The sequence below is a fragment of the Podospora pseudopauciseta genome, chromosome 3, assembly GCF_035222475.1.
Source record: "Podospora pseudopauciseta strain CBS 411.78 chromosome 3, whole genome shotgun sequence".
Lineage (NCBI taxonomy): Eukaryota > Fungi > Ascomycota > Sordariomycetes > Sordariales > Podosporaceae > Podospora > Podospora pseudopauciseta.
The window spans coordinates 3,469,914-3,488,975 of NC_085893.1; the positions used below are offsets into that span (position 1 = coordinate 3,469,914).

Consider the following 19,062-nt stretch of genomic DNA (forward strand, 5'->3'; position numbering starts at 1 on the left):
TTTGTGGTGACGAGGGGATGGGAGTCAACCTTGATGGATGGTCAAATCCCACCCTGGCTTGATACAACGTCTGGGTGTGGGACTACGTCTGTTCATAGAGTTAGATGCTTCTGAGCACGTATGGCTTGAACAGACACGGATCAGAAATAACAATACTGCATGATATCATCATAACCAATTCTTTTATAGACCACAACCAACGAAAAAAACAACCATTTGCTTTTCCGCGCCCGCGCTGCCTACTGTCTCTTTTGTCTGCCTCGCCTTTTTGCCCACCCCAATCTTGCTCTAATCATGACAACGCTTGCATGTACATTTCGAATTCTTAAAAATCTTGATTTCATCGCCCCATATCCTCCTCTCTTCAACCACCTCTATTTCTCCTTGATCTCCCAATCAACCCTTAAAGCTGATCATCCGGTGCCGCAACCTGCGCCTCGCCCTTCTCATTTGGTTCCCTGTAGTAAGGGAGGTACTGGCTCAGAGTCTTGGGACCGAAATGTCTGACGAGCGCATCCATCACAGTGATAGCAGCCATGGCCTCAACAATGGGAATAGCACGGGGCACGACGCAGGGGTCGTGTCTCCCCTTGGCGGCCAAAACACCCTCTGACTCACCGTCGTAGGTTGCAGTGAGCTGGTCCTGGCCAATGGTGGCAGGGGGCTTGAAGCCGACCTTGAAGTAAATAGGAGCACCGTTGGTGATGCCACCCTGGATGCCACCAGAGAAGTTGGTCTTGGTGGTGAGCTTGGGACGGGTGAATCCCTTGAGGTAGGCGCCGCTCTTGGCGACTGATGGTGGGACCTCTCTGCCCTTGGTAGAGACGAAGGGGTCGTTGTGGATGGAGCCCGGGGTGGTGCAGGCTGTGAGGCCGGATCCGATCTCGAAGCTCTTGGTGGCGGGAATGCTGAGCATAGCGTGGGCGAGCATGGCCTCGAGCTTGTCGAAGGCAGGCTCGCCGAGACCGACGGGGACGTTGCGGACGACGCAGGTGACGGTGCCGCCGATGCTGTCGTTGCGGTCCTTGAATTCGGTGATCAACTGGACCATCTTGTCGGAGATGGCCTGGTCGGGGCAGCGGACGGGGAGGAACTTGTCGACGGTCTCGCGGGAGATGTTGTCGAGGAACTCGTGGAACTTGGGGTCGGTGACGGGGGTTGGGTGCTCAGGGGTAGGGGGAAAGAGGTCGATGCCGCCGATGGAGCTGGTGAACGCGACGATCTCGATGCCGAAGGCGTCCATCATGTACTTCTCGGCAACAGCGCCGGCAGCGACACGGGCGATGGTCTCGCGGGCACTGCTTCTGCCACCTCCACTTTCCGACTTGATTCCGTATTTCGCCTGGGTGGTGAAGTCGGCATGGCTGGGCCTTGGGTACATGTCCATGGTCTTGTTTCCGTAGTCTGCACACCAGTGTCAATGTCACGCCAAACAACATGCTGAACTCGGCAGTGCCTACCCTTGGGGCGCTGATCCTCGTTCTTGACCACCATCATCATGGGGAGGCCGAGGGAGAGGCCATTTTGAACACCAGACTGGATCTCAACTCTGTCCTTCTCGTCGCGGGGGGTTGTGATGGCGCTCTGGCCGGGACGGCGGCGGGTCAATTGTGGCTGAACATCGGCCTCGGTGATTCTCAGCTGAGCAGGAACATTTCCAATTGTGCATCCGACCGACTTTCCGTGGGACTCGCCCCAGCTGTGTGCAAGCCGTGTGTTAGTGGTGATGTGCTCTGGCGCATGGCAGTGAAGACACATACGTGGTGACTGTGAAGCCCTTTCCAAACGTGTTTCCGTCCATTATGTTGCGGTCTTAGTGGTGGTACAAAAATGGGGATGAGTACTCGACTGTCTAGTACCAAATCTACCCAAATTAACAAAAACTCGGCCTTTCTTCTTTGTTCCGTCTGGCCAAACGTGTGTCGGTGAGTCAGTGGCACGATGCTGGCTAAATTTTTGGGGAGCAGCGCACACAGCACACGCCATATGGAAAAGCTCATACCCGCCAGAGCCCCTCCATGCTGTCTCCGTCATCGGCTCCCCGCATCGATTTGACTTGGGTGCTTCTTGGCTCTGTCGCAGGGATCAACGGTCCCGTGCCGGGGGGGGAAGAGGCGCTAGCGAATCCCTGACCGTTCCTGGTTCCCGGGCCCCGGCTGCCTTTTTTGGGTACAGGCCGTTGAGGTTCTTTTTATTTATGTACCTTATCTTCGCAGACACCCCCCCTCCAACATCCCCCAGGCCCATCCAATGGCCACACCTGCCCTCCGAAATGCCTGGCGCATACGCTCCATATTATCAACGAGGCACGCTCGGCCAATAACTACCAAAGCAATCTCCCAAAAGTTCCAAATCTACACCTCCAGCTCAGCCAACCCATACCTCAACCTCTCCATCGAGCACCACCTCCTCGAAAAGTCCGACCCCGACTCGACCATCCTCTTCCTCTACACAAACGACCCATGCGTGGTCATTGGCCGCAACCAAAACCCCTGGACTGAAGTCAACCTTCCACAACTAGCACAGACAAGAATAAAATTCGGCCAGCTCAAGCACCACCTCGTCCGCCGGCGCTCAGGAGGGGGAACCGTCGTCCATGATCACGGCAACGCGAACTGGTCCGTCATCTGCCCCAAGGATGTCTTCGATAGGGATAAGCACGCGCTCATGGTGGTGGAAGCGCTGAAGAATATGGGAATAAAGGGTGTCAAGGTCAACGAAAGACATGATATTGTTCAGGAAGCGCAAGATGCCGAAGGACCCGAGCCTGCGCCGTCGACATACAAAATCTCGGGTTCGGCGTACAAATTGACGGGCAAGCGCGCGTTGCACCATGGTACATTACTTCTCAACTCTGACTTGAGCGATATCTCGGGGTTGTTGCGCAGCCCAGCAGCACCATATATCGCCGCCCAGGGCGTGGAAAGTGTCCGGAGCCCAGTCTGCAACGTGGGAGTGGAGGATAATGCCGACTTCTACAAGGCCGTTATCGACCAGTTCATGACCATGTATCCGGATAGCCAGTCGGCTGAGGTGAAAGAGGTGGAACAGCAAGAGGCGCTGAACCATGACAATATTTGGAAAGGGGTTCAAGAGCTACTGGTCCGTTCTCCCCCCTACCATACCCTACGTCAAATACTAACATCACCATCAGTCCCCAAAATGGCTCTGGGAATCCACCCCTAAATTCCGCCTCGCCTCCCACCCAACCCCCGAAGACCCCCGACCACGTCCCCACCCTCCATCAAACGTAAGCCCAACCCTTTTTTGTTCCCTCTACCAACGGTAACCTAACCCCCCTTCTAGTTCTTCCTCACTCTCACAGCCCGCCACTCAGAAATCCTCGACCTCCAAACCGACTCCCCCCTCTTCCGCTCCGAGGACCACACCGCCTCGCTCAACTTTTTGTTGAAGCAAAAAATCCACGAAGTCCCCAAGTACTGCGACCTCCGCGAGTGGAAACACTACATCAACTTCCGCATCGAGAACGGCAAGTCGCTGACCCTCCGCAACGAGAGCGTGGGGAGCATATGCAAGTGGTTGTTGGGGGACGACATGTTGGCGACGGGACCGATAAGGGGGATCAACAAGAGTTTAAAGACGAAGCTCAAGGAGCTGAAGCATTGCAGGGATGGGGGCAAGCCTTTGGTCTTGGACCATGCTGCGTTTGTGTTTGGCAAGCCCGAGTATGGATGGTATGTGGTAGATAAGCAATAACATCAGAAAAAAAAACATCCGATCCCAAAAAACCAACATGATCATTATCATACCCTCCCCATCTACTCCCCCCCAGCCCCCATCACCCCCCTTCCAAACCATTCCGCCACCGTCTTGAACCGATCCTCACTCCCCTCCAAATCAGCCTTAAACAACTCATGCCTCTCACTATTCTCTTCCTGGCTCTTCTTCAACGCCCTGATCGTCGCATTATCCACCACGCAGATCGGACACTCCCCCACATTATCATCCCCCTCCCCTCCCCCGGTAACCCGCAAACACCTCCTGTGAAAACTATGCTTGCACAAAAAGTGCACCACCGGCAGCTCCAACCCCCCACCGCACTGCCCACACCTCGTAGCCTGAAACACGGCCGGCTTCCCCCCCAGATCAGCAATCTCCTGCCTCCTCGCCATCGTCTCCGTCCTGAACTGGCTGACCACACGTTTATTTTCTTGAATGTCCAACCGCTCAGCCTCTATCCTCTTGGCCAGGTAGGGCTTGATCATCCCCATGCTCGCGACACTGTTCTTCGACAGTGTCTGCACCACCTGCAGCGGGGCCATCAAACCCCCCTTATCAATCCTATCCAGCACAGCCGCCAGCTCATCCGGCCCTGCTTCGTCAAGAATCTTCGCGTCAGACGTCAGATACGACAACGCCGCGGGGTAGAGTTGCGGTTCTTCCGGCCCGTATTTAGCCAGCGCCTTGATCGCCCCCTTGGTGTCCTTTGCTGATGTATAAGAGCGAAAAATGTCGAACAGCAAACCCGACTGCTCCTTCACCAGCGTGGTTCCATCCCTAAAGTTGGAAAGGTGAGAGAGCAAAAGGACGTTGGAGTTTTCAATCTGGGGTTTCTCTTGCGTTGCTGGTAGGGATTTGTCGGCTTCGATCAGGGACTTGGCCTTGGCCTCCCACTTCTCGCGGTGGGCGTCGGATTTCTTTTCGTTGGATTTGTGGAGGTACATCTCAAACAGGGTGGTGTAAATGTCCGTTTTGTCTTCTTTTGACAGGGCGTCATCTTGGAGGCAGGCTTCGAGAAAGACGATGAACTCGTCTGGGTGGTCGATAAAGGATGAAAAGGCCGTTCGTGGTTTGGGAGGGGTGTACTTGATGGCGATGGCCTCTTGCTTGAGGGACATGTCGCCCACTGTTGGCTTTGCATTGGCATTGTTATTGCTTGCTAGCACCGCCGTGTTCATGTACGGCAGTGGTAGCAAACTGCTGAGGTTGGAAACGGCATTGGCCGCTCCCGCTGCAAACCCTCCATTTGTCGTTACAGGGGCGGCCTCGGCTGTGATGGGAGCATCCACTCGTGGCTTATACTTGCCGGTGTGATAGTCGATGAAGAGCTGCGTAGCATCCGATGGGCAGTGTTCGATCAGAACACGGGCATACTTCATCAGACAGGGGTGTGCTGTCTCTGGATCCAGATGCCAGATGAAATCCAGCGCCTCATTGTAGGCATGAGAATCCTCGATGAGGATATCCACCACGAGATCATGCTCCCCGTGCTTCTTGGCAAGATATGCTGCTTGCTCGTAGTAGCCACCCTGCCGGCACATCGAGATAGCTGTATCAAGGTCAAACTTGAGATCCCCTTCAGACTTGATGAACTTTTCCAGCTTGTCAATATCCTTCAGCTTGGCGTAACAGTTCAGCAACAGAGTTGTGTGATCTGATGTCGCCTTGTGATGCTCATGCAACTCCTCCAGATACTCGATCAAGTTGTGTATCCTCTGCGTGTCGAGGAACTTTCTGATGACCTGTGATGGCTCTGTGCTGTCTATGGCCTTGATGTACTGCGTCATGGCCTCGTCGTAATTGCCCTTTTGGTAAAGGTAATCCCCATATTTCCGGTAAATGATATTCTGTTGCTGAGCGTCCATCCCACACTTTTGAGCTAGGTCCACGGCAAGGGTATAGAGATTGCGCTGATAGAGCATGTCCAACCGTTGCTGCAGCGTCTTTTCATGATACCGGAAGATCTGTTTATCGTCACATTAGCCATCATCCTCTCTTACTTCCCAAGAGCAACAAACCTTTCCATCCAGCGTCAGCATATACAAATCCGCCCACAACGCAAAAATATGCTTCACATCCGCTAACACCGTCTCACTGTGCGCAATAATCCTCAGCTCCGGATGTATCAACGTAAAAGTATAAATACTATCCGCCGCACCCCCCCAAAACCTCCTCCTCGTCGTATCCGCCTCCCCCGCCGGCGTCGGCGGCGACACCACCGCAATATAGTCCCCATACACGGCAACCAGCTTCTTCGCCCCCTCATACGCCGTCGGCGGCCCCCTCCCCTCCAGCGTGTAATAATACACGGCATCCTCCCTCGCCACCACAATCTCCCCCGACCTCCTATCAACAACCATACAACCCACCCCACACCCCTCATCCTCCACCGTTTTAGGGGGTTGCCCATGCCCCTTCCCACTGATCACCACTTTCAACACCCTCGCCGTCGTAGCCACAAACAGCGTCGTCAACCCCACCCCACCATCAACATGCATCTCCACCCCCGTAATCGGCTCATCACTCTCATAAATCACCCTCTGCTTCGTCCCCAAATCATGAATCAAATCCCCCCTCACCACCACCACCGCCCCATTCGCAAACCCAACCGCCAACTGCGTCAGATCATCCGTCGCCGTAAACGCCGAAATGGGAAAAGGCCTCTTCCCGTTATTCACGACAACACTACTCAGCAACCCGGGGTTCCCATCCTTTTTATTAACCTTATCCAAACTCCACACCCTCACCACCGGCTGCCCCGGCTCCAGATCCTCCCCCGCGCCTCCCTCCCCAATCGTAACCAGCAAACTGGTCCCCTCCACCTGCCGCATGTGGGTGACCGAGGAGCCATTGTCGTAGGCGGTGAACTCCCTCAAGATCTTGAAGTTGGGCCCGATGATCCGCACCGTGCCGTCGAAGCCGCCTAGGAACAAGGATTCCGACCCGGAGCAGACAGAGGCGACGGACTGGGAGAAGTGGGAAGGGTTGTCGAAGAAGGAGCGGGAAGTCGGGTCCGAGGGGGTGATGGGGGTCGACTCGAAAAAGTCAAAGGAGCGCCACTAATTGACAGACAGACAGACATCGTGTTAGTCGTCGTTGGGACAGATGTAAGAGTGCATGGGAAAGGGAACGACAAACCGTTAGCGCCATGGTGGCATCTTTCAGCTTTTTCGCTGCTGTATAAGGTCAACTTGGAGCGGTGAAGAGAAAAAAAGTAAGGGCGCAAAGTAGAGAATATGTCTACGAATGCGCTCCAGTTGTTGATGTGCGGCCTGGAGAGCTTGTGACGCCTGTTTGGGGACCTTGTTGGGGTTGGAGCTCCAAGCTCCCCACACATGGCCTTGGCAGTTGATTAGATAACCATTATCTCAAAGTAACCCTAACCCAGTAAGGCAGCTCAGTAACAAGCCAACCCCAGAAAGCTACCAAAAATGAAAAGATCCTCGATGGAGGCCCGCAAAAGAGTTGAATTGTGAAAAAAAAAATGCAAAAGAGTTAGCTGCGACTCGTTTCGATCGAGTGACCTCCGGGTTATGAGCCCGGCGCGCTTCCGCTGCGCCACGCAGCTTGTTGAGCTGTTGTTGTTGAGTATCAAGGTCCGAAACGGCCTCTACAAAGGTGGGTTGCCCCAAGTGTGACTCATTCCGTCTTATCCCATTTTGCCAAAAGAATCACCACACCCTTACTATTGTGCTACTACACAGTTACGCTCTCAGGTCTGATTCGCCCTTCCCACACTGTCCTTCCACTTCCGGATATCACACAACAGCCGTTTCTTCCCATTCTTTTCCCTGGCCATGCCGAAAGACCCAACACTGCTGCTCGGCCCGAGATGCACCAGAGGCACCATCGACGGCCTGCCGTGGGCACATTGGAACGGGAAGGCGCATGCAGCCAGTTTCTGCACTAGCTGAAAGCATTGCTCCTTGGTCAGGACGTCATTGAACATGATACTGCCTGAAAGTACCGGTTAGCTTCAGCCTTTGTCACTAGTAGCCTACCAAGGCGAACTTACTTCGGCAAGCCCTGGAGTGGATCAACTCAATGATTCCCTCTGGACAGTTGTGGAACCTGGAGAACCACTGATGATCGGCCTCGTCACCGATCGGGAGCCGTGGCACGATGCCAGCCTGTTTGCTGGGGTTTTCATGCAGCTTCCAGATCTCATTCCGGAGCAGTTCAACAAGAAGCCTGGGTTCAAGACGGCACCGTTCCACTATACTGGGCGGCAAGGCCTGAACCTCCACCGTGACCCTCGATGCCTGGTCTTGGGTTGTCACGTCGTAGATAACACCCCAATAAGCAAAATGCCTTTTGAACCTCACAAGCAGCTCTCCTTCTTGCCTAGACAAGTCAAAGAACAACTTCTTGTCCAAATGCGTTCTGGCCGCCACCAAACTCCTGTCGTCATCTGGGTCCGGCACGAAGTACTCTTTCAACAGAGCTTCAACCCGGTAACGCTCGTCAGCGGCATGTTGGTCTATGATCACCAGCAGCGGAGAATCGACGAGATCTCTTCTGTGGACTGTTCCAGCCTGGTTGAAGACTTTCACCAACACAAACTTTTCATCCACTTGATTCACCACTTCGGCTTTTCGTAGCGTGTCTTTGGATATTCTCCCTTCCAGAGCAGTCGAAACACTGTTATTGCTGTTCTCGAGGGTAATTACCCCAAGCCCATGGCAGCCATGTTCACCTCCTTCGCAGCCAAGCGTGTCTGATTCCTGGGGTAGCCTAGGGATGGGCCGTTCCGTTGGCAAGAAAAAGGACCGGCCCCGGGTGTTTGTGCTAGGTTTCCAGTCCCTGAGCGCTGTTGAGCTTCTTCTCCGATCAAGACTCGGCCTTTTATTGGAACCCTGTTTGGGCCTCATCGCAAAACCAGTCCGTGGATCAATTATCGACTTGATTTTGGTAACAGGGTCAATCCAGATCATTGGCTCAGCAGATGTATCTGCGACTGGATCATGCGGCTTTTCAACTGTCTCTGAACCATCCGAGATGGCATTGGAACAGCCGGCTATAGACGTGCCACTCGAGGTGCGACCCATAGGCAATGACACTGCTCTCTTGAGTTCAATTTGTGGCTGGACGGCATGCTTGGTTTTGGGCCATGATGAAAATGGTGATGCAGAGCGTGTCTCGGTGTCCCGTGTGGTCGACTTCCTTGAAGCCTTTGTGCGAACACTTAGTCTCGAAGCAGACCTGGCTACCGGCAGCTGCGAAGCTGATTTTCGGTTCGTCTCGAAAGCAAAATCAGAACCAGAGACCGTTCCAGTTTTGAGCTGCTTAATGGCGTGAACAGACCTTGGTCGAAACATGTGCTTCTTCAAGAACTCATATGCCATCACTTGAAGCAGGTCAACAATGATGGAGAGATTCGGCCGCCTTTCATCTAGAAAGTCATTCGCATCCACAGAACCCAACCCGTGCTCTAATATGATCTGGAGAAAGAACATGGGCCATCGGTCCACGCCTTTTCTTGGCTTCAGCTCTTTGCGGGTGAAGCCAGCCATCTTCTGTGGACAACCGTCGTCATCAACGCCAGCTTCTTCGATGGTACCGAAGCTGGAGTTGGCAAACACATTGTTGACTTCATCGTAGAGGAAGTTTGAGTGACCTTCGTTGAGGGATGGCTGGATGCCGAGAGCGATGAACTGCACTCTCTTCGTAGCTGCTGGTTCCAGTGACACGCAGCCTCTCACGGTAATGCCTGGAGCAGTGGCACCAATCGAGACCCACGACTTCGGATTCTCTTGGTCCAACAAGGACGCTGCAAGAAGAAGCTTGGGTGTTCGCAAAAGAACATCCCGAGCTGACAGTAAATGGTGTTTCTCGATATCAGCAAGTGGAGATGTCTGGAGAGACACTGTTCTTCGAGCAATCGAATCCTGGAGATTTACAGCCACCTCTCCTGGCCAAGCAAGCAAAAGAGCAACGGCTTCGTGGATCAGCTGATCGAAATACCTACTTGTGCCCAATCGCTCCACTTCTGTAGCTCTCTGCTTGACGCGGACGGGCAGGTAGCCGAAAAGATCACGGACGACAACACGAGTCCCGCTGGAAAAGTCCAATATGCGCTGCTCAGGCAGGGCTGGAACATTCCGTGTCACCACGTTGGACTTGTGTATGGTAAGCGAGTTGTGTGACCGGTAATCACGGTGATGTGACGTGACGGTCAACAAAGAGAGAGCGCCTAGAGATGCCAGGAACTCGCCATGTTTGCCGTGACAGTCTGCGGACGGCGGGTATTTTGAGGTATCTAGAGCAACGATGTTAGTTGGGCCGAACAACAAAACATTGCTTGAGCGGCGGATGACGTACAGTGCAGTTGGCCTAGCCCCCCACCCTCCCGAAAATTGGATGGAGGAATGCCAACACCGTTGTCTTCGACAGAGCAGCTTCCACGCCCATAGTCAACTGAGATGTTGATCTTCGTAGATCTGGCATCCAAAGAATTTCGAAGCAGACCACAGACGGCAGTGTTCAGCGAGGTAATGATAGTGGATGATTTGATTTGAGCAACAACGTCCCCGGGCAGTTGCTGTATCGACATGGCGGTTGTGAACCCGACATCTCGCTACCCAGCCAGTGAGTTGTCCTGCATCCAACCTTGATCAGATGCAACACAACAGCAGAAGACTGTCCAAAAAGGGAGTCGTAAAATGGGAAAGTGAGGGTGTGGATGGACTCCCACGTGATCACTGTGTTGTGCCAAGAGCGTTGTGGATGGGCCCCACACCATCTTGTGTCGGCACCCTGGGGCCCGGCTTCGTCACTGAACCCCCTGTGGAGCGTGGAGCGTGCGGAACGACAACCGAAAGCTTGGGGATGTTTCCGCTTGAGCTTCTGCTGGAGAACAACGACCCTTCTTGGCTTCTGCCATTGTTCAATACCGACATCATCGCCCTCTTCCCGCAACCTTCCAAGCCATCCATTTCACCCGTCTCACTTACGCGCCACCTGCGAAACCACTCAGTTATCGTCTTGGGTGATCCGACAACGCCACGGCCTGTGCGACCTCTCCGCACGGCTTTGCAAACAATTCATGAACCGCCCCATTGACAGCAACAAAAAGTAAACCTGCTCGACACCTCGCTTTATCTTTTCCCATCCACAACGGCCGCACTCGACCAACATATCATCTGCTTTCTTTACTACCCGACGTGTACCAGATTCCAACACCCCTCCGGCAACCGCGACCAGAATCTTGACCTGCTATCCCCGATAACGACCACCTACGTGCATCCAACCTTCCTGGTCCTCTCTTTGCGCAAGGCCGAAACCTTTCCCCCGCTTCTAGCGTCCCAGATACTGCGATGACGGAGACTGCGACTACTTCTCATGGTGATTCAGACCTTCTCTTATTTCGCTCGTTCTAGCGATAAGCAAAAGCTGACATGATGTTGGGTCGCTCAGGTCGATCAGGTCGACGACGGCCGTTCTCCACGTTAATGAAGAAACTGGCCAACCTGAAATCTTCCTCCAATGGTGAGGGTCACCGACACACAAAAGACAGCGCAAAACTGCGCCCATCCAAGAACAACAACCCATACCCCGAGTCCGGTCGCCTTCCGCCTGCTACCACGAATAGAGAGAGCCAGTACACAGAATCCACGGATCCTAGCAGAAGATCATTCAGCATTGTGTCGGGCGATCAAAATGCTTCAGTCAGAATATCCGACGAGGGGCAACCACCACCCACAGTGGGAGCTCGCTCCATGGCACCAACCGTATCGACCGAGCACGACACATCACGATCAATGACGGCGACGTCGCGCGGAGTACCATCAATCACCAACACAACCTACACTGTGAACGGCCGGCGAGGCGGCGATAGCACCTTCTCATCCCCGGCGCCTTCCGTCAGGTCTTTAACCACAACCCTCACAACAATCCAAACCGCGGCGCCAAACACGGCCGGCGGTGGCCCCCAAAACACAACCCCAGCCAGCAACGGCAACCAATCCAACTCGCACATCATTCACTTCAACCAGCCCTTTCCGACCGCCTCCCCCGCCTCCGCTATCCCCGCCCACCTCGCAACCGCCAGCGCCAATTCCACCACGGGCCACCCGACAACCTATCACACCGCCACAGCTAACAACCTCCTCACCGACAACGCTTCCATCCTCACACTTGCCTCCTCCTCCAAGCGCGGCCGCCGCCGTTCATTCGACACAGACGCCTCGGTGCGGGCGCTGGCTCCTTCGTCTCTGTGGGGAGGAAGCAGGGAATCCCTGCCATTGAGCGTGCTAAGCGCCAACTTGGAAAATCCCGGCATCCCCACCACCCCGGGGCTCCACAGGACGGGGACCGGTGGGGTCGGAGGTGAGCGGGCGAGCATCTACAGTGCCACGACGGGGAATTTCGGGGTGAGCAGTGAGAGGAATAGCTTTTATGCGAAGCAGGGCCTTGGAAGTGTGGTTGGTGCTGATAGGGATACTGCCAGTGTGAGGAGCGGGCTGTTGGGACATGGGAGGGCGGAGAGTATCAATGGGAGTATTGGGTTTGGGAGGGGGGATAGTGCTGTGGCCGCGGCACCGAGTCCGTTGACGAGTGCGAGGGAGGTGCAGGGGTATGTTGAGGAGGGGGGGAGTGGGAGTGCTGGGGCTGGGACTACCAAGGAGTAAAGGGGTCATGACATGAAAGGGGGATGGGACAGCGGCTTGTGTTTCTTTGGGGGCAAGGGAGGTAGTCTGGAGTTTTTCGTTTCACGCGTTGCATTTTGTCTCGTTTCATGGCAACGAATAGCAGGATAGGAAAGTGGGCGGTAATGGTGTTTTCCTTGGGTTTTTGTCGTCTCTCGGTTTGTGTTCTCTCTCAATTTCAGTTTCAGTATCGATATCCATTCCTGTTTTTGTTTCTTTCATGACTTTTTATCAAAACAGACAAATAGCAAGGATTGCGCAAGCATTTTCTTTCTACTCGACGGGGTTGACTTGTTTGTTTGTTTCTTCATTTCTCGAGTTTATACAAAGATGAAAACCCATGATACCCCAGCGCTGTCAAAAAAATACAATTACACAAAAACCTATTGATTTCATGAATTTAGCCCAGGGGCTGTTTGTTATATATGGTGCCAAAAAGTTGGTTAGTTAGTTCAATAGGGCAAAGGACTCAAATCCAAGCCCCTGACCCCAAACTCGAACGAATCATTCCTCGAGTAACTCCCCGCCGTGTCCAGGTCCAGGCGTCCCCTGATGCAATCCTCAAAGTCGACGTCGGTGCAGATGAGGCCGGTGTTATCCTCCCATTGGGGACCGGAGAGGACCTCACCAAAGGGGGAGATTATGCTTGATCCACCCCTGGAGACCCATTCCGCGCTGCTGGAGTTTGTCAGTTTGGGAGCGGGAGGGACCATAGGCTGGGTTTGGGAGTTGGTAACGTGGGAAGGCTTTTTGCAGCAGAGCACAATCTCGTTGCCGTCTTTGTCGAAGACTGAAGTTCTGCGCTTGGAGGAGGGGGAGAGAGTGTTTACTGTTGAGGTGGTTGTGCGGGTGGGGGAGGGGGTGGCGCGGCGTGTGGTTGTGGTAGTGGTGGGGGTGCCGGGGGATTTTGAACGAGGGAGGGCGATTTCAAAGCCTTCTTCTGTTAGGCATGAGGCCCGGCGGTTGCTGTGATGTTTGGGTGCGAAGGGGGAGGGGTGGTGGTCGGAGAAGATGGGGGTGTGGTCGTCGTGGGGGTTTTCATGATCGGGTTCTTCGGTTAGGATGGCGGAGGAGGAATCTGGGTGGTTGTTGGGAATTTGTTGAGGGATAGAAGGAGGGGGGACGGCCATGTTGGAGGAGATGACGAAACAGCGGCCTTCGATGGCTACTGTCCTCATCAGGGATAGCCAGGTGTCTCTCCCGTCAGCGGTGGGGGCGAGGTAGAGGTTGATGTTTTGGCTGTAGAGGGATTGTCGAACCAAAGGCATGTAGTTCTCCCAGCAGATGGCTGCGCCGAGGTTGATGCGGACGCCGCGGATGGTGGTGCTTACTGCGCGGAGGGTGGCTGGGGAGCCTTGAGCCCAGACCAGGCGTTCGGTGCCGGTCTGTCTGGGGCGTTAGTATTGGAAAGGAAAAGGGGATCAAAAAGGGGTAACTAACAGGCATGACCTTTCTGCGCTTGCCGATGATTCCTTGCTTTGGGCAAACATATACAACCGAGCAATACATGGACCCTCCGGTCTTTTCTATCAGGCCAGTGACAATGAATACTCCGGTTTCACGAGCAATTCTCTCGAGTTGTTCCCTGGTGCCATCACCCCGTTTGTTCGCAGCAGGCTCCTTGCTGTTCTCGTTCGACCCGGGGACAGCATCTCCCGGCAAGGCACGTTTGATCCATGCTTCCCCAGCACCGGCTCCATCACCAACGGTATCACCCAAGTCAACGGCGTTTTGGAAGTATCGGAGATATTCTTCTCTGCCCTCGGCTGTGCGCGAGCCAATGACACAGCCAAAGTGCGTTCCGCGAGGGTATCCTCCGATGTAAGCTTCCGGGAGCAGGAGAATGTCAATCTTTTTCGATGCGGCACGACGGGCGATCTGTTCCAGCTGAGCAATGGTTTCGGGAGTGCTAGCTTGTGTGCTGGGAGAAGCTGTGCCGAGGCGAATGGTAGCGGGCGACATGGTGGTAGAGTGGTTGACGATATGTGAACTGTATAATGGACACAAGGTGGGAGAGTCAAAATATTACAACGGCTTGTGGCTGTTCTGTTATATTTTCGAATTGAGGTCAAGTCACGGAACTGATGGAATATCGGTAGAATGCACCATGTACCCCGCCTAGAGCTCTCCATGTGACCGCTGCATGAAACCAAAACCGTCACCGTTTGCGGGGGACGCCGGGAGGTTGGAAATACGAGGCGCAAAGAGGTCGAGAATCACTGCGCGGGTGACGTAACAAAGAACCCCCCACGGTCCACGGGGCCCGCTCGCCTAGAATTGGAGAAATTCCATCGAAGCCCTTGTGGAAGGCAGATGGAAACCGTTTTGACATACAACAGCCATCACATTGGCTGAAATTATCTAGAAGCGTGAAAATAGGAGATCGAGAGGAGGAAGCGCTCGTGACCAGACATTGATGTCTTTGAAGGTGTTGATAACACGACTATCTTGTGTCTGGATAACTTTTTAAGACGCCAGATGGAAGCTCACGGTGGCCGATCGGCAGCTGATGGCGGGCCGAGCAACCCAGGAACTGCCGAACCGGGAAGGAGCGCACGGCTGTCATCGGGCGTGGGCCTACGGCGGGGATATATTGATTGAAGTCCACGAAGTCCAGAATCAACAATTGACGGTTGCTAGAGTTAAGGAAAATGCCAAACTTGAGGACAATACTATATAGCGATGAGAGCACATCCAAGCAACAGCTCTGATCCATCATCCCAGTGCCGAAAGAAACCCTTACCCACCGGGTAGCTTAGCCGGTTCGGGTAGACTTGAAGCTTAGTCAGCTATGGTACACATAACCCAGACCCCACTCTTTGACAGGAGAAATTCGTGGCATTTTGAGTGGTGGGGGCTAGCGCCGTCTATCCGTCAACCCGATCATAACGACGCGTCGACGCGCTCCGACAGCTGCGAGAGTCTCGCCGCCAACTGCGACGACGACAATGGCCGATCAGCACCAACATACCCAACAGCAGTTTGCTCCACCCACCTATGCCTCGCTCGAGGTGCCCTTTGCGCCCCCTGTCCACCGCAATGCCCTGCCAGAAACACGCATTGCCGAGCCTGGTCCGAAGAAGGGCAAGCGAAAGTCCAACGCTGCCGAAGGAGATGCCAATGGGACGACAGACTCTCCCAAGGAAAAGAAGCAGCGCATCTCCCGCTCCTGTGATCAGTGCCATGGCAAGCGTATGAAATGCAGTGGCTTCAAGCCATGCAACAACTGCACCAAGCGCGACAGGGTGTGTACCTATGACAGACCCTATATCAGGGGCATTGCAAAGACACCGCCCCCTCCTCCCGCCGATGGCCAAGCCCGTAACCTCGCCCAGCCAGTTGACGAGTTTGGGAGGGAAGTCCGTGACAGAAGTTGGGCTCTACGTGCCTGTGATCTCTGTCGAACTCAAAAGGTGTCTTGCTTGGGCAAGCTACCATGCGAGAACTGCTTCAACAGCCGTGTTGCATGCACCTTCAAGCTACGTGCAAAACAGCGAGACTCGATGCCACCGGGCGAGGGCGGTGAGGAAGGCGAAGGCGAGGGTGAGGCCTCAGAAGCAGAGGCTGATGACACAGAGCTGCAGGAGAACGACTCTATTGAATATGGAGGTACATTTGCAGTCAGGCGCATTCCACTTCAGGATCACGAGAACTACATGCTCACAAATCGATATGCGGATCCCGAGACACCACCCCTGGCTTTTCTTCACAGAGCCTGGGAGAGGATGGCCCGCTACCAGAAAATACCCACTAGCTACGGACAAGAATATGGTGTTCCTGGTGACCTCGTCATGCCGCCTAGTGACCAGCCTTTCGACACTACGTTGCCGCTGGCTTTTCCTGAGAGTCCGGCCAAATGGTTCGAGATGCTCAACGCTTTTCAGAACGGCTGGACCGAGACCTTTCACTTTCTACACCGGCCCACCGTCAAGTCCTGGTTGGAAAGGGTATGGAAGAACTGGACTGCAAACTCACCCCTGGAGAAGGATCTCGGCCCGGCAAAAGCCACCATTGCGCTCATGTGCATGTCTATTGGCACAATGTTTTACGACCGACCATGGCGAGAAGCCGTTAAACAAAAGATGTGGGATCGTCTCTGGACGCTCAACATGGGAGACCAACTGTTCCTGGCAACCATTCGTCTCACAGACTCTGAGCCGGGCCCACCAAAGCTGGAATCCATCCAAGCTCGTCTCCTCCAAGTCCTGTATCTCCTTTGCACATGTCGACTGAGCCAAGCTTGGTATATCTTTGGCAATGCCGTCCACATGCTGACTCAGCTCGGCCTCCATCGCAGACGAGGCCGAAATCGAGGCCTGGGTCGGGATGTGACAGTCAACCCAGATTACGCAAAGATCCAGTGCGAGAGGCGCACGTTTTGGACCGCCTACATCATTGACAAGGAGATTTCGTTGATGTCTGGAAGGCCCTGCCATTTTTCCAATGAAGCAGTTGACCAGGAGTTCCCGGATCCTGTCAACGACGAAGATATGGGTCCCGAAGGCCCTTTCCGGCCACACCTGGGCGACTGCTACTTGGAGGCTGGCACTGAGCAGGCCAAGTTGAACCAGATCATCGATAAGATTATGCGAGACGTGTACACGTTTCGCGAGATACCCAATGACTGGAGGTTGGAGAGCGCTACACGACTAGGGAACGAATTGGAACAGTGGAAAGAGCAGCTACCCTTCATGATGTGCCATCTCAAGCCTTCCATGTTGCACACCATTTTCCGTCGACAGTCCACTCTCTTGACCCTGGCTCATTGCCACGCCGCCATTCTCGTCTATCGTCCGTTCATGACAGCACCATACTCGGCCGATGCCGAAAAGAAACAGGCTGCCGATTCTGCTGTGCGCAAACTGCTTGACGCCGCTCGTATAGCTTTGAATATGTGCCTCACATTGGCTAGAGATCAGGAGAAGAGGGACAAGAGCCACTTCCAGTCCATTTTCTTCGCGCACCACGTCTGCTTCTGCGCAGCCGCCGTTATTTTCCTTCTCCCGCACATCCGAACTCGGCAAGCCATGTACGGAGGCACTCACTTTAGGGGATACGGCAAGATGGACTCCTTACTCACCGAGACCGCAGAAAAGGCCATTGGCGCGCTCTTGAAACAAACAAATCGCTATTCGCCCTCGCGTAGATGGGCCATCATCTTGGAAGAGCTTCGAGATGAGGCGGCTCGCCAAGTGACTGGGGCTGGACGAACGCCGGCGGAACAGAGTCAGGCCCAGGCTCAGGTTGCAGGGCAAGGCCAGGGGGGCAGTGATGATGCGGATGTCCAATCTCCCAATGAGCAACTCTTGGAAGATGCATTACGTGCCCACTGGGAAGCTGATTTGGCCCGTCATGCTCTCCCGAATCATCCACCTGCTGAAGTTGCTGAACCACCGCCTCCCCCATTGGTATACCGTCTGTGGGACAAATGGAAGACGACCGATTGGATTGATCTTGATTCTGCGGTAAGTTGATCAGATCTTTCCCAGGCTGTTGACTGACAAGGTTGCCAGGCGTTTGGGCCGATTTCCAATTTTGAGCCTCTACCTCCTCCTCCTCCTCCACCACCTCCAGCACCACAGCCTGCACCTCAACCAGGACAGCAGTCAGCAAACGAGCCAGCGCAACCACCACCCCCGCCAGCACCGCAACAAGGCCCCGTTCAGAACCCAGTTCAGTAATGTTTGGTAATATTGACTCGCTAGCAGCTCTTAACTCCTATAATACAGTCCCAAATACACCTATCAACCACCAGCTAGGCTTAGCTCGAGCTTTCCGACGATGGCGAGATCTCATCCATCAAGGTGTCAACTTCATCCTTCACTGCTCGGGCCCGGCTCAAGATGTCGGCCATGTTCAGCCCTTTCAGCAGCCGATCCTGGATTTCTCCGTTGCTGTGGAGATATTTTTGCAGCGAGTAGGAGGGTTCGCTGGTCGTTGTTCTTCTTCGGCAATATCAGTATCGGCATTCCTTGGAAGTCAGAATCAAGTCAACTTACTCATCACCGGACAGCTGAAGGCCTGATCCCATTCTTTGCGACATTTTGAGTTTTGTTTTGGAAGGCAAATTATTTATTCTCGGCTGCTTGGTGGCTGCTCAGGCGTGTGTTGGTTGGTTTGACGGTTTGGAAGTCTGTGTTTCTTGAGGAAACCATCGCCTTTTATCTGTTGGACTCCATCTCGTTATTCCCATTCTCATGAGGTTACCTGGCGTTCTTGGTGATCCTTTTTGGAAGCTTGGTCGCATATTGACGTGCTCTATCCAGTATCACGCGTTTGAGCACATGGAGAACAAGTGTTCGACCCTTAAACAAGCGCCCTGAATGGCACACGACTCATCTTTACCACGACATGCTCTGCCTGACGAGGCTGTGATGTCTCTGAGTTGGCGGTTTGGCCATCACATGTTCGGTTCAGGACGCGGGTTGCTGTTCGCAATTGAGCGCGTCTGATCAAGGGACCGGTCCTATCCTTTCACTTGGTTTCTCCGAATCTTTTGTCGGCTCTCCAAGTCCCTGACTTTGGGCCCTGTGCGTCATCGCCGGATCAATTCGATGCGAGGTATCTCTTGCATTAACACCACGCTGCCGAGCCGGCCGATTCGGAATAGTGTTGGTCCCTTCCCCGCTCTCAGCCTTATCTACAGTCCCAGAAGATCCTCAAGTGACAGGAG

General features: G+C 54.1%; 7 protein-coding genes and 1 non-coding gene across 8 annotated transcripts; 4 read left to right on the forward strand and 4 right to left on the reverse strand.

Moving 5' to 3' along the window:
- Positions 1 to 120: 120 nt before the first annotated feature.
- Positions 121 to 2,006, reverse strand: ARO2 (bifunctional chorismate synthase/riboflavin reductase [NAD(P)H] aro2). The gene is made up of 3 exons (XM_062911431.1): positions 1,761 to 2,006; positions 1,461 to 1,699; positions 121 to 1,404 (listed from the first exon to the last, which is right to left on the reverse strand). The coding sequence occupies exons 1-3, from the start codon at positions 1,799 to 1,801 to the stop codon at positions 404 to 406; spliced, it is 1,281 nt and encodes a 426-aa protein (XP_062767460.1). The 5' UTR covers positions 1,802 to 2,006; the 3' UTR covers positions 121 to 403.
- A 34-nt stretch (positions 2,007 to 2,040) lies between these two features.
- Positions 2,041 to 3,779, forward strand: QC763_309780 (uncharacterized protein). The gene is made up of 3 exons (XM_062911432.1): positions 2,041 to 3,102; positions 3,155 to 3,250; positions 3,307 to 3,779. Exons 1-3 carry the CDS (start codon positions 2,251 to 2,253, stop codon positions 3,715 to 3,717), a joined length of 1,359 nt encoding a protein of 452 aa, XP_062767461.1. The 5' UTR covers positions 2,041 to 2,250; the 3' UTR covers positions 3,718 to 3,779.
- On the reverse strand, positions 3,780 to 6,891 carry VPS11 (Vacuolar protein sorting-associated protein 11; the record flags this gene model as incomplete). The annotated part of the gene is made up of 3 exons (XM_062911433.1): positions 3,780 to 5,705; positions 5,760 to 6,800; positions 6,880 to 6,891. 3 exons carry the CDS (start codon positions 6,889 to 6,891, stop codon positions 3,780 to 3,782), a joined length of 2,979 nt encoding a protein of 992 aa, XP_062767462.1.
- Positions 6,892 to 7,237: 346 nt separating this feature from the next.
- Positions 7,238 to 7,309, forward strand: QC763_0057920. Its single transcript has one exon. It is a non-coding gene; the product is annotated as a tRNA-Met (tRNA).
- Positions 7,310 to 7,453: 144 nt separating this feature from the next.
- On the reverse strand, positions 7,454 to 10,417 carry MLH3 (DNA mismatch repair protein; the record flags this gene model as incomplete). The annotated part of the gene is made up of 3 exons (XM_062911434.1): positions 10,063 to 10,417; positions 7,757 to 10,000; positions 7,454 to 7,698 (listed from the first exon to the last, which is right to left on the reverse strand). Exons 1-3 carry the CDS (start codon positions 10,292 to 10,294, stop codon positions 7,454 to 7,456), a joined length of 2,721 nt encoding a protein of 906 aa, XP_062767463.1. The 5' UTR covers positions 10,295 to 10,417.
- A 94-nt stretch (positions 10,418 to 10,511) lies between these two features.
- Positions 10,512 to 12,800, forward strand: QC763_309810 (uncharacterized protein). Its single transcript, XM_062911435.1, has 2 exons — positions 10,512 to 11,085; positions 11,158 to 12,800. Exons 1-2 carry the CDS (start codon positions 11,058 to 11,060, stop codon positions 12,369 to 12,371), a joined length of 1,242 nt encoding a protein of 413 aa, XP_062767464.1. The 5' UTR covers positions 10,512 to 11,057; the 3' UTR covers positions 12,372 to 12,800.
- On the reverse strand, positions 12,566 to 15,042 carry QC763_309820 (uncharacterized protein). The gene is made up of 2 exons (XM_062911436.1): positions 13,830 to 15,042; positions 12,566 to 13,774 (listed from the first exon to the last, which is right to left on the reverse strand). The coding sequence occupies exons 1-2, from the start codon at positions 14,349 to 14,351 to the stop codon at positions 12,842 to 12,844; spliced, it is 1,455 nt and encodes a 484-aa protein (XP_062767465.1). The 5' UTR covers positions 14,352 to 15,042; the 3' UTR covers positions 12,566 to 12,841.
- Positions 15,043 to 15,094: 52 nt separating this feature from the next.
- QC763_309830 (uncharacterized protein) lies at positions 15,095 to 18,070 on the forward strand (the record flags this gene model as incomplete). Its single annotated transcript, XM_062911437.1, has 2 exons — positions 15,095 to 17,854; positions 17,903 to 18,070. The coding sequence occupies exons 1-2, from the start codon at positions 15,338 to 15,340 to the stop codon at positions 18,068 to 18,070; spliced, it is 2,685 nt and encodes an 894-aa protein (XP_062767466.1). The 5' UTR covers positions 15,095 to 15,337.
- Between the last annotated feature and the right edge of the window lie 992 nt (positions 18,071 to 19,062).

Coding starts and splice junctions, on each gene's coding strand:
- ARO2 (XM_062911431.1), bottom strand. CDS start 1,801: ATGGACGGAAACACGTTTGGAAAGGGCTTCACAGTCACCAC. Junction 1,700..1,760: donor AAGGGCTTCACAGTCACCAC/GTATGTGTCTTC, acceptor GCTTGCACACAG/CTGGGGCGAGTCCCACGGAA. Junction 1,405..1,460: donor CGAGGATCAGCGCCCCAAGG/GTAGGCACTGCC, acceptor ACTGGTGTGCAG/ACTACGGAAACAAGACCATG.
- QC763_309820 (XM_062911436.1), bottom strand. CDS start 14,351: ATGTCGCCCGCTACCATTCGCCTCGGCACAGCTTCTCCCAGCACACAA. Junction 13,775..13,829: donor AGCGCAGAAAGGTCATGCCT/GTTAGTTACCCC, acceptor CGCCCCAGACAG/ACCGGCACCGAACGCCTGGT.
- QC763_309810 (XM_062911435.1), top strand. CDS start 11,058: ATGACGGAGACTGCGACTACTTCTCATG. Junction 11,086..11,157: donor GACTGCGACTACTTCTCATG/GTGATTCAGACC, acceptor TGGGTCGCTCAG/GTCGATCAGGTCGACGACGG.
- QC763_309780 (XM_062911432.1), top strand. CDS start 2,251: ATGGCCACACCTGCCCTCCGAAATGCCTGGCGCATACGCTCCATATTA. Junction 3,103..3,154: donor AAGGGGTTCAAGAGCTACTG/GTCCGTTCTCCC, acceptor CATCACCATCAG/TCCCCAAAATGGCTCTGGGA. Junction 3,251..3,306: donor GTCCCCACCCTCCATCAAAC/GTAAGCCCAACC, acceptor CCCCCCTTCTAG/TTCTTCCTCACTCTCACAGC.